The sequence below is a fragment of the Lepidochelys kempii genome, chromosome 10 (genome assembly GCF_965140285.1).
Source record: "Lepidochelys kempii isolate rLepKem1 chromosome 10, rLepKem1.hap1, whole genome shotgun sequence".
NCBI classification, from domain to species: Eukaryota; Metazoa; Chordata; order Testudines; family Cheloniidae; genus Lepidochelys; species Lepidochelys kempii.
Window position 1 is genome coordinate 17,342,290 of NC_136389.1, and position 13,590 is coordinate 17,355,879.

General features: G+C 44.5%; 1 protein-coding gene across 3 annotated transcripts in view; it reads left to right on the forward strand.

Annotated features, from left to right (window-relative positions):
- Nucleotides 1-12,711, forward strand: part of PDILT (protein disulfide isomerase like, testis expressed) — a 50,920-nt gene extending 38,209 nt beyond the window's left edge. For all 3 annotated transcript variants that reach the window (XM_073362268.2, XM_078854571.1, XM_073362262.2), the window contains 3 exons: nucleotides 4,176-4,357; nucleotides 10,686-10,775; nucleotides 12,398-12,711. In XM_073362268.2, the coding sequence (XP_073218369.1) occupies nucleotides 4,176-4,357; nucleotides 10,686-10,775; nucleotides 12,398-12,469 (344 nt within the window). In that variant the 3' untranslated portion in view covers nucleotides 12,470-12,711. The remainder of the gene's footprint in view (nucleotides 1-4,175; nucleotides 4,358-10,685; nucleotides 10,776-12,397) is intronic.
- The last annotated feature ends 879 nt before the right edge of the window (nucleotides 12,712-13,590 follow it).

Genomic DNA, 13,590 nt, shown 5'->3' on the forward strand with positions numbered 1-13,590 from the left:
CAAAGCACTATACATTACATAATTAATATACTGTTGCTGTCTGCTCAAAGCATTATAGGAAGATTTGTGCCATATCATAAGGAAACAGTGTGGTTCATGTACTGACTTAAGATTGCTCTGTATAGGAATCCCTAAAGCGAGTGGTGAGCTGGAGCCGGTTCGCACCGGTTCGCTAGAACCGGTTGTTAAATTTAGAAGCCCTTTTAGAATCGGTTGTCCCGTGAGGACATAATCTACCCCACCCCCACCCCTGTGAGGGACAACTGGTTCTAAAAGGGCTTCTAAATTTAACAACCAGCCAAAAGTGGCGCCTTAGGCACTGACTCCGTGGGTGCTCTGGGGCTGGAGCACCCAGGGGGAAAATTTGATGGGTGCAGAGCACCTACCGGCAGCTTCACGCCCAGCCCCACCACACCCCGTGCTTGGCCCCAGCTCACCTCACCTCCGCTCCGCCTCTGCCTCCTCCCCTGAACGCACTGCCCTGCTCTGCTTCTCTGCCCCCCACCCCTGGCTTCCCGACAATCAGCTGTTCGCGCGGGAAGCCTGGGAGGGCTGAGAAACAGGCGGCAGCTTCGCGCTCAGGCCCAGGGAGGCGGAGGCGGAGTGGAGGTGAGCTCGGGTGGGGGGGGGCAAGGAGGGCCACCTGCGCCGCATCAGGTAACCCAGGGGGCACGCAGGGGAACCGCTCCCCGCCCTAGCTCACCTCTGTCTCCCTGGGCCTGAGTGCGAAGCCGCCACTCGCTTCTCAGCCCTCCCAGGCTGCCCACGCGAACAGCTGATTCGCAGGAAGCCAAGGGAGGGGGCGGAACATTCAGGGGAGGGGGAGGCGGCGGAGCGGAGGTGAGGTGAGCTGGGGCTGGGCGCGGGGCGGGGAGCTGTGCGTGGGTGCTCTGCACCCACCAAATTTTCCCCGTGGGGGCTCTGGCCCCGGAGCACCCACGGAGTTGGCACCTAAGACACTTCTGATGTGATCAGTGGGGGCAGCAGCCGCTCCCCCTGCTCCCCCCCAGCTATGCTATCCCGCGTCTAGGAACCAGAGGGACCTGCTGGATGCTTCCTGGGAGCTGCCCCAGGTAAGCACCGCTGGGTCTGCCCACCTCGCCCCCCTGCAGGTCCCTCTAGCTCTTACGGGCGGGGTGGGCACCCACTACGGTGGCCCATGAGACCCTCCTGCCCAGTTCTGGGGGCAGTGAGGGAACAGGGGAGGGGGGTGGATGGGGGCAGGGGTCCAGGCAGGGGCGTCAAGGAACGCGGGGGGTTGGATGGGGCAGGAGTTCCCAGGGTGCGGAGGTGGGCCATGACCCCCTCGTGGGGTGAGGAGGGAACTGGTTGTTAAGATTTTGGCAGCTCATCACTGCCTAAAGCCAATACTTTCCAAGGCGGTGTGAAATCTTGATGATGAAAGACAAAGCTATCTTGGCATTTCATTGCACAATGTAACATTCAAATGTGCCATAGTATAGGAACTAGACTGTGTCCCATAGACACATCCCATGGCAAGTGGAGGACATCTTACTGTGATGTTCTAGGGGTGCCCCAGAAAAGGAGCCACAATTCCTTTGCTGCTCCCCTTACCTCTGAGAGGAAGTCATTTCCTGCTGACCTAAATGGCAGGAGATCACTCTCCCTTCCACAACCAGCAGAGCAGCTCTGCCTATTTCCCACCTCCCCATCCCCCTGCTCCAGGGTGGAAATAGCAGGTGCAGAGTCACTCTGTGCACCCAGATCCACAATCCAAGTAACCCATGAGCTCTTACTCCCCCTTGTGCCTCTGCACGGGTGCATAACCCAAAACCAAACCTAGCCCTATAATGCCAATGTTAGGCTTTCCTAAAATGTAGGCAAGTTTCCAAGCTTGCTGGTATTCTGATGAACACCATGGGAACAAGGTGGGCCTCAGGGAAACAAATACCACAGAAAATGCCAGGTAACAATGAACATGAAGAAAGATGTGCATGTACTCAGGTTATCACCACACTTTTGAGGTACAGTTTGTAAGAAGGATGGTGGAGAAACCTGCATTGTTGCAGCCTCGTTTTCCTTTCAGTTGCCTCCACATGAAACAAGATACCCAATCCAGTCCCCTAACAGGCTTGCTCCTGCTGCTGACCCTCTCTGAACCTTGGACCTTTTGACCTAATCTGAGCCATAGAACTATTTTTCACAATTATTTTTCCAAGGTGACAGGGAGGGGAAGGGCAGTAATTGGACTTCTAAGCGATCAAATCATCTCCCACAGAAAAATTCCCCTGGACATACTAATAACTGAATCTTGATAATAATCTTCTTACACGGTTAGGATCCCAAAGCTGGCTGCAAACTATCTGTAGGGTCCCCTTCATCCGTTGCTGAATTACAGCAGCACCAGAGAGGAAGGTGGAAAGTGTTTAAGGGCCCAAGACTGCACCACTCAGGTTTAGGAAAGAAAAGTGATGAATACCTTTCTGGGTTGAAAATGCATGGGAATTTAGGGGGGCAGAACTGCATGAGCAAATTGGAACTTGACCAGGACAACCATATCTGCACAAAATGTTCAGGACCCCAGTTTTACATTTCAATTGAGATATGTTTGCTTATTTTATTAAAGAAACCACATGCAAGGAACTACAGTTCCAACACTACTGAAGTTCCAACACTCTACCAGAGACTAGTCCTATCCTGGAACTGCATAATCCATCACCTCTGATGCACTGGCTTTCCTTATCATTTTTGTGTGTACTTGACATTTTGCTGTTTCAAGAGATACTTTGTAACAAGGACTGCATTGTTGAACTGATGAAAGATTTATTTGGGTTGACGGTCTTGGTCAACCATGGAATCCTCTCTAGTGAAGTCATGTGATGATTTGCTAGGACTTTGTGTGTTTATTTTTATGATGAAGGATTTAATTCTATACTATTATGATCAGCAGTTTTGCTATATGCAAATGTATTCAAGAGATGTTTGGCAATTGCTGTTAGTGTAGCGCATGAAATGAGGGAGAGGTGAATGGTTTTCAAATAAAAATAGAGATAAGCCAAAAAATGGAGCCTTGAATCCAAACCCCTGTGAGTTTCATGGTTTCACAGTCAACACTTGGAACTAGATAATTTAGATTCTGTTTTGGATCTGAAGCTGAAAGGGCCCTTCAGATTCCATTTCTAACGCAAGCAAAGTCAACCCTTGCTGATGACAGGTTTCAGAGTAGCAGTCGTGTTAGTCTGTATCCGCAAAAGTGAGCTGTAGCTCACGAAAGCTTATGCTCAAATAAATTTGTTAGTCTGTAAGGTGCCTTGCTGATGGAAATTTTACACAGTCAGCAAGGTTTCTTGCAAGGTTTCTGCCATTCTAGATGGAGGTTCAGAAGAGTTAAGATAACTTCCCTCCTTTCTATTTCTGTAACATTTTAGCTTGCTTATTCCCTTCTTGGTTGCACCCAAGATCTGAAATGGAAGTGCCAAAATGATGATGTTTCTGGCTTGACTGATGCAGAAACAACAGGAAGTTCATGAGAAAGCCATTTCTCCGAAGATTTAATACCGGATTCTGCAGGCTCAGAGATGCCTCTGCCATTCTGAGTGCTTATTCTGATCCCTCTCCCTCTCTCTCCCCAAACCTTAAGAAGAGAGGGGCCCAACCTGAAAATCTTGATCTGGAATTTGAATCTTTCACCCCCAAAATGTGGGGTATTCAAATCTGGGGTGAAATCCTAGGCACACTAAAGTCAATAATAAAACTACCATTGATCTCAGTGGGGCCAGGTATTCACTTCTGGAGTTTTGGTTTGGTATAGTCTAGAGAAAAGGGTCAGTCACACAAAGGAGATCCATATTTGGATTATGGCTATAACCAGTCTCCCTTCTAAATTCAGGATAGTAAAGCATTGCTATGTAACACGGATGGAGATGCTGGGACCTACTTGAGCCACAAGGCTTCCTGCCACCCAAAAGTAGTACCAGAAGAGAAGGTATTTGTTAGGCAACAACTTCTGGTTTTTACTCAGATTTTGCTCAGTTGTTACTCTGTCAAATTCCTACTGACTTCGTTGTGCTTTTTGATTTGCCCCATTGTTTCTATAAGTGGGTAATGCCCATTTCAGCTCTGGCACCTATCCATTTTCTATATTCCTGTGAAAGCAGTGGAGTAAGTTCATAGGTTTGATTTGTGAACATCTATTTTTGTTTTTCAAATTACAGATGCACCTTGGTCCCATGATTGTAGGAAACTCTTACCAATTTGGGATGAGCTGGGCAAGAAATATGAAAATCATGAAAATATAGTAATTGCCAAAATAGACTTCACAGCAAATGACATCCAGTTAGTTATGCTAGACCGCTATCCATTCTTTAGATTCTTTCCTGTTGGATCCAATAACCAGGTGAGACACATTTAATGTGTGTGTGTGCACATCAGAATGAGTGAGCATGTGAGAAGGGTGCCATGAAAGCGAGAATAAAACATTGGTCCTCGTCTATTCACACATTTCTTTTGGAGCAAGATGTACTCACTTCTGCCAAGAATCTGAGTTTAAACTAACTAAAGGGCAAAATATTTGCCTACAGCCCTCACAAGTATCAGGTTCTAGTATGAGACCATATTAGACTTTTAACAGACCTGGACTGATGAAGTTGATACAGCCATAGTCTCTGGTGACTTGAATCAATCCCTGTGCTGTCCTAGGTTCCAGGGGTCATAGAATATCAGGGTTGGAAGGGACCTCAGGAGGTCATCTAGTCCAACCCCCTGCTCAAAGCAGGACCAATCCCCAACTAAATCATCCCAGCCAGGGCTTTGTCAAGCCTGACCTTAAAAACTTCTAAGGAAGGAGATTCTACCACCTCCCTAGGTAACGCATTCCAGTGTTTCACCACTCTCCTAGTGAAAAAGTTTTTCCTAATATCCAACCTAAACCTCCCCCACTGCAACTTAAGACCATTACTCCTTGTCCTGTCAACTTCTACCACTGAGAATAGTCTAGAACCATCCTCTTTGGAACCACCTCTCAGGTAGTTGAAAGCAGCTATCAAATCCCCCCTCATTCTTCTCTTCTGCAGACTAAACAATCCCAGTTCCCTCAGCCTCTCCTCATAAGTCATGTGTTCCAGACCCCTAATCATTTTTGTTGCCCTTCGCTGGACTCTTTCCAATTTATCCACATCCTTCTTGTCGTGTGGGGCCCAAAACTGGACACAGTACTCCAGATGAGGCCTCACCAATGTCGAATAGAGGGGAACGATCACATCCCTCGATCTGCTGGCTATGCCCCTACTTATACATCCCAAAATGCCATTGGCCTTCTTGGCAACAAGGGCACACTGTTGACTCATATCCAGCTTCTCATCCACTGTCAACCCTAGGTCCTTTTCCGCAGAACTGCTGCCTAGCCATTCGGTCCCTAGTCTGTAGCGGTGCATTGGGTTCTTCTGTCCTAAGTGCAGGACCCTGCACTTATCCTTGTTGAACCTCATCAGATTTCTTTTGACCCAATCCTCCAATTTGTCTAGGTCCCTCTGTATCCTATCCTGCCCTCCAGCGTATCTACCACTCCTCCTAGTTTAGTATCATCTGCAAATTTGCTGAGAGTGCAATCCACACCATCCTCCAGATCATTTATGAAGATATTGAACAAAACCGGCCCCAGGACTGACCCTTGGGGCACTCCACTTGATATCGGCTGCCATCTAGACATGGAGCCATTGATCACTACCCGTTGAGCCCGACAATCTAGCCAACTTTCTACCCACCTTACAGTGCATTCATCCAGCCCATACTTCTTTAACTTGCTGACAAGAATACTGTGGGAGACCGTGTCAAAAGCTTTGCTAACGTCATTAAACAATACATCCACTGCTTTCCCTTCATCCACAGAACCAGTAATCTCATCATAGAAGGCGATTAGATTAGTCAGGCATGACCTTCCCTTGGTGAATCCAGGCTGACTGTTCCTGATCACTTTCCTCTCGTGGAAGTGCTTCAGGAGTGATTCCTTGAGGACCTGCTCCATGATTTTTCCGGGCACTGAGGTGAGGCTGACTGGCCTGTAGTTCCCAGGATCCTCCTTCTTCCCTTTTTAAAGATGGGCACTACATTAGCCTTTTTCCAGTCGTCCGGGACTTCCCCCGATCGCCATGAGTTTTCAAAGATAATGGCCAATGGCTCTACAATCACAGCCGCCAACTCCTTTAGCACTCTCGGATGCAATGCATCCGGCCCCATGGACTTGTGCACATCCAGCTTTTCTAAATAGTCCCTAACCACTTCTTTCTCCACAGAGGGCTGGCCACCTACTCCCCATGCTGTGTTGCCCAGCGCAGCAGTCTGGGAGCTGACCTTGTTCGTGAAGACAGAGGCAAAAAAAGCATTGAGTACTTTAGCTTTTTCCACATCCTCTGTCACTAGGTTGCCTCCCTCATTCAGTAAGGGGCCCACACTTTCCTTGGCTTTCTTCTTCTTGCCAACATACCTGAAGAACCCCTTCTTGTTACTCTTAACATCTCTTGCTAGCTGCAGCTCCAGGTGCGATTTGACCCTCCTGATTTCATTCCTACATGCCCGAGCAACATTTTTATATTCTTCCCTGGTCATTTGTCCAATCTTCCACTTCTTGTAAGCTTCTTTTTTATGTTTAAGATCCGCAAGGATTTCACTGTTAAGCCAAGCTGGTCACCTGCCATATTTACTATTCTTTTGACACATATTTACTATTCTTTCTTGTTCCTGGACTCTCAGGGGTGTTTGCAGATCCCTAACCTCTAAAAAACCTACAGCCATGATCCTGTGCTAGCCTCTGAGAATGGATTCTGCAGGGGCTTCTTGGTGTAACTCTCATTTTAAAAAAACCCCAAAGTCAGGACTTATGCACCTCAGTGCTTTGTTCATGTTACCTGTTTGAATTGTTTCTGTAGCAGTTTGGCTTATGAAAACACGTTTACATTGTCTTAGAGGCCATGTCCTCTGAGCTTTTCAGAAACTCTTAGCCAGAAACGCTTTGCCAATATCACACACCATAGTAGCAGCAAATTCAAGTGCCTCTTAATAAAAAAAACAAAGAGCTGTTGCTATTGCTGCTTATCTCTAGAATATGCTATGTAATGTACCATCATGTTGCATAATGTTCTGAAAGTATTACTGCAAGAAAGGACAGAAGAAATAGAAATATATTAACCACATAGTCATAATCCTCCATCCACATGGATAATTTAATTGAAGAGAAAACGCCAGCTCTGGATCCAAGAAATTCAATTTTAGGATACTGTTATAATTAAAACATTACTCAGCTTTTCATTTTTCTCCTCATGCCCCACACGTAAATTAAATTCTAAGACATTTGTACTTGCCCTCATTTAATCTCTTAGGGAGAGAGATATTTTTCCCTTGGACATGTATGCACAACTTCTAATGAACTGAACAGCAGCCCCGCAGATCCCTAATGGGTCTGGCCTTAATGTATACATTCTCATCCCTCTCACTTTGCAGTTTTCCACTCAATATTCTTTTTAAAACATATTAATGACCTTTTATTTTCTAAAAAAATTAATGAAGAGTTGGCACACGAGGCTGTTTCTGATTTCTATTACTAATTATCTATATTCTGTGGATGTGTTCTGAGGCCCCAGTCAGGGATTAGGGTTTCATTGTGCTAGGCACTGTACATGCCTAATACAAAGATAGGGCCTTCCCCCAAAGAGCTTACAATCTCTCCTACCACATTCTTGCCTTAGACTGGAGTTTGGTGCCCAGATGCTAAGCAGATGGTCAGAGACAAAGAGGAGCAGGAAATACACAGCACAATTACAAATATTTGCTCCTTGTAATACTTCTGTGGTGTTTATCCCTCTCTCATGTTAGGGATGGGAACTAAATGCTAGTATGACAAAGGTCAATGAAAATTGTGAGTTTCCCTTCTCTGTAAGCCTCTCTCTCATAAATGGTCCCTTTGTAGCCTTCTCCCATTCTCATCTTTGCATCTTCTTCCAGTCTGACCCTTCTGCATTGGTTAGTCTCTGTCTTCTCATGCACCAAATGATCTCCTGCCAATCTCTTCCCAGAACGTATTTCTCCCTCATAGCTTTTCAGACATGACCCCGTATGATTCTAACAGACCAGGTGAAAATCATGCCAGCACATAGGGAACACTGTATGTCTGAACTGTTGTCTCTGTGTCCCGTCTTGAGCATAAATTCCTTGAGGCAGCAGCCACATCTCTGTATATTTGTACAGCACCAAGATGATTGTCAGCTTTCAACAAATAGTAATTACAATGCTCCATGCAATGCCCAACTCCCAAGACAGGAATTTTGTTGGTGTAGGAAGGCTGGTGGTTCTGTATTAGTGTCTACTCTACCCAACACCTTTCACTGTTAAAGAATTACAGATAGGAAGAGCTCTATGCTGGATGAAGATAGTGGTAACTTTCTGGATGGCACTTTAATCTCACATTGTCAGAAAAGCCTGGAGAGTAAAACCCTTGAGATAAGATTCCCCCAACCCCACAGGGAAATACCACCCCCCCTTACATCTGGGTGCTAGATCCTGCTCTCACTAAATCAATGGGAGTTTTGCCACTGACATCAATAGGAGCAAGATCAGGTCCTTGTTTTCTAGGACTAAGGTAAGGAGGATGTCATGACTTCCAAGAACTATAATCTCCCTCAGGCTGTCCTGAAAGGACTGTGATAAAGCCATGAGGAAAATAACATTACTGCATGCTCCGCCCCAGGCCTATTCAGTTGACCAGTGTGCAATCAGACACTTTCTCACAATACGAAGATGGTTTTATGGAATACCCATTTTTTCTCAGGGGTGTCAGCTGTCCCTCATTCAAACCATGCCTTTAGATTTTGGCCATTTAAGACTGGATTCTGCTTTCACTGATAGCACTGGCAAAACTCCCACTGAAGTCAATGGGAGCAGGATTCGGCCCATGAACAAGATTTTCAAAACTAGGAGCCTCGCTAGGGTTCTAAATGAGTAACTAGAAAGCTGATGGGGGCTCAGCTCTTAAGTCCACATTTGGATACCTCTGTAAACAGCCGGATTTTCAGAAGTGCTTACTCAGGGGTCTGGTTTTTGAAGTCTTGGCCTTAATAAAGATTTGTTTATTCTAACAAGCGAATAGTGACCATTGACATGAAGAGGACACTTTGTTGTCAAAAGCAATCAGCCACCGTACTGAATCAGAAAACTCTTAAATCCCCTAGGTAAACGTGGAGAGTTGAAAAAATATAGTCGGCATTTAACTATTTGATGGGGACAGTTACCATCAGCGCTGAAGGAACATGGAGATATTTCATCTGCTTACACCTCAGAAAGAGTGGCTGGGTCTGCCAGACACTAGTTGAGATATTTTGATGAAACAGACTGACTCCCTGTTTGTTGTGTGCAAATAAAATATAAATTAGCATTTTTTCAGATGGTGTTTAAGGCTGACATTCGTTTTTGTTTCTTGGCACTGAGACATACACATTTATATCCTCTTAAGAACTGAATGCTCTGAGAGATGCTGAAAATTCTCCCTGAGTGCAAACCCCAAGGACAGCTTAAGAGGGTGGTTTATCTCACTTTGAAAACCTTCAGGCTCTGAGACCCTGCTGCTTTAGCTATCATTGATTACCTCATCAGAGGGCAGACAGGCTCAAGATTTTTTGGAGAACATGTATCTTCTCTGAAGGAGTCAAAACAACTGTTTTGTTCAAGAAACTTAAAAAGCCATGAGCACTTTTAAGGAAACATCACATAAGGCAGCCATATATTTTCTTGTCATATTCAAACTATTTTAATGCATGGACAAAATGAATACCTGGTGGAAGTCAACTGAAATCAGAAGGGAATGGAGGAATTTTGCACACAGTATTTTGAATTCAAACAGGGCAGATCCTCCTTTGGGATAAATCAGCATAGTCTCATTTATTTCAGTGCAGGTAGATCAGTTTACACTGCCTGAGGATGTTTAAAGTTGCTGAGATCACAAGTGGACACTTTTGTGTTACGCAGATACAACCTTACAGTACATTATGGCTAAACACAATTACAATCTTCCTTAAGCTCCCACACAGCAAGTTTTGAAAAATCCTCTAAAACGGTGCTGTATTCAGCGATTGTTGGAGAATTCTAAAGCTCTCAGTGTGAAATGATCTTTCTTCCAAACTCCCTAAACAAACATTCAGCATTGCCATTCTGTCTCAACACATGAAGTATTCTCCACAGCCATTAAGTATAGGCAAATTTACTTTAGTTCATCTTCCTCTTGTTCTAGTTTAATCATCCTAGGTGGAGGATTTCAAAGCCATCTAACAGCTTTCAATGTCCAATTCCAATTAAAATATTTTAGGCAGCTTTGAAAAGCTCACCCATACTCTGTATGGTCTCTATTCTGTAAAAAAAATGCATGCATCTGCTTAATTATATGCATGAGACATCAATAGTTAGTTGGCAGGATCCAGGCCTAGTATAATAAGTTAAGGTACTTTGTGTGGTTTGTGCAGGATTCTCTCCTTTCTTCTCACAGGTATTTATATCTATCTCCTTCCCCATTCTGGATATCCAATTAACTTTAGAATTTGTTGAGTCTCCTCCATGGCTTTTTAAACTAAATGCAAGAGTCCAGAGTCTGATAAGCCCGCATAACTCAGAAATCCCTGTGTGCTGTGGTCCGATTTCAGGCATTTTATGCATAGAATAATTCTTTACCCTTCTATTCTTTTCAGGTTGTGGTATATGATGGGGAATACACCCTTGAGGCTTTTGCTGAATTCTTAGAAAAACAAAGCAAGCCAAAAGTAGAAGCAGCAGAAAAGGTAAAGGATTTGACCTTCCACTCAGCCACACCCGGGTTTACAACACATGATCCTTCTTTTCTTGACGCTAATGTTACAGGTCTCTGAGCCAAGAAGCTCGCGTAGCCACCTACTGGGCAGCAGGAAGCAATTGCTATCTGGGCAAGAGAGAACTGAACTTTGACTGGGTTTTGATTTTACAAATCAAAGCCTCAGCCGAAGTTGGTTGGGATGAAAATTGGAAAGGTTCACATCTAGCTCCCATTTTATCCACTTCCTTTAAGTTCAGAGGGGCTTCTCTCCTTTCTAAGCACTGTGGCAGAAGTAACTGCAATGTTTTCCTTTCCTTTTTGTGATCCGGATTGGACTATAGCCTGGATCACCAACCACAAGTTTTGGTGCCCTTGACTCAACCTGTCTCCAGGAGGCTGGACTTCATCTGCTGCTGAGCACACGATGTATGCACGAGATGCTCCATATTGACTCAGTTGCATATTTACACATATTTCATTATGAAAGAGTTAATGACAAATAATATAGTTTAACAACCTGAGACTCAAGATACATGTAGAAAACACAGAAAAGGAATGATAGAGTCCTCACACCTAACTTCTGCTGAGAAAGGATATGCAAGGACAACTTGGCGCATAGTCTGCCTTTCACTGGAATCCAGGGCCTATGCTGCCAAAAGGAGTGAGAAGGAAGGTGCCTAGGATGCACTGAGGATGCCACTGAAATTGCCCTGTAAAGGTACAGGGAAGCAATGAGATGGTGGATGGAGAAATACTGAGGAATGTGATTCACCCTTCAATCAGGGCTTAGAGATGGTTCAATGACTAAGCAGCTAGTTTTGGGAAGCAGAGCTTCTTCTCCTGCTGTACATATGAAGGGGCTGCAGCTGTGGTGAAGGTTCTCCAGTCATGTGTTTGAAGGAGGGGTAGGAGTCACGTTCACTCACTTTCCTCTGTGCTTACTATAGTGCTATGTGCACTCTGCTATTTCTCTCTTGGTGCCTTATTCCACTTTAAAGTATAAGGGCTGCAGGGTAATTCTACAGCCAGTCTGAAACCCTATCCAAGATGTGCTTTGCACTGCTCGAGGGAGAACATTTGGCATTAGCCCACCTGCTTATATTTGCTGTCCTTATCGAATGACACCCAAAGTTGTCCAGCACAGTACTGCAGGAGACACTGGGGTTTTTTGCACAGTGCACTGCTTGAAGTGCAAATCCCCTGTTGGACGAATACTTTTTGTTCCATTACTGGGGAAGATACAAATAGCAAACTCAAAGGGCAGCTCTTCTGAGGTTGCACTAGAAAAGACAAAGCATTATCTCTACAGGATTTTTAGATCTGCCCATGCATTACATAGTGCAAGTGACTGGTTTTTCAAGAGTTTATCAGAATTTCACACAAACGGCATCTCATCTAAGCTTTGCCCAGGGGCTGAGGTGTGGGTGTGAGATCGCATTTTTTGGTGACAGCAGCACTAGCTCTGATCTCATTAAGATGTAAAAGAGAAATCTAAAGTTCTTATAATATTTTTAAAACTCATTTTACGGAGAACAAATACTCACTAAAGCGATTCTTTTATCATGAGAGGCTATAACACAGAACTTCATTGGTGTATTTTATTTTTTAAAGACTCCTTCTGGAGAAAGCAAAGAGGATCTCACTGAGGAACAGACTGTCATAAAACAGAAAGAAGAACTTTAACTCCACAGTGAAGGGGAAAGATTCCATAGGAGGATATCCTGAAGATGAGGATGCTCCACACTATGAGAACTTTGATCGCATCATGAGAATATAAGGATGCATCAAAAAACAAAAGAAAATAAAGAGAGATTATAATATCACTGTCTGGCTGTGCATCACTGTGCATTACTCTTTGGAATGTGACTTTACTGGTGTTTTCCCCTAACCTGGAATCAATGTCTCAGTTCTGTAGCTCACGAAAGCTCATGCTCAAATAAATTGGTTAGTCTCTAAGGTGCCACAAGTACTCCTTTTCTTTTTGCGAATAGACTAAACGGCTGTTACTCTGAAATCAGTTCTAAAAGTAATCTTCCATTTTGCCTTCAATGTTTTTATTGTCAGGGTGCACCCTCCACTCCTGTCTTTTCCAGTGCACACAGCCTGCTCAGAGACACTCTGATTGGGAGCACCATGTGTAGTTTATTTACGTTTCCCCTGTCACCTTTACAGTGATGCACAGTACCTTATCTACAACAGCACATAATCCTCAGCCCCTTAGATCAAGGATAGGAGAGGTGGGAGATCTCTCCTGGGACTAACTGAGAGTTTGTCTCTCTCATCCCCTCTTCCCCAGGCACTTCTTTCCTGTGCCTTTTCTAATTCCTGGGTGAATGAGTTAATTAGTAAATAGTGTCACAAGAGAAAGGATTAAGGCCCTACAGAAAACAGGACAAAGTTCAATCAGCATCCTAGCCTTTGTGAATGAAACCTGCGGAATGCACATTCACAGTAGTTCCCTGTTGCACCAATGCAACCCTCATGTCTTCAAGAGAAGGGGGAATTCATACCATGGGAATGGAGCCAAAATTAGAACAAATACCTGGATTATTTTAAAAATAAGCATGTGCAGCTAAAGATTGAGGACCAGATTTTTAAAGTCCATAGGGGTTAGGCACTTTTGAAATTTCCATTAGGTAGCTGTGTACACCCTTAGGCATCTAGAGACCTCTACAGATTTGACCCTGTGCCCTGAATGAGAACAAATATTTGTGGGATTTTGGCATTTTTGCTTCCTGCCCTGACTGGAAGCAGGAAATGTAGAGGAGCAGTTAAAAATAAATCAGCCGGGGTTCAAAAACATG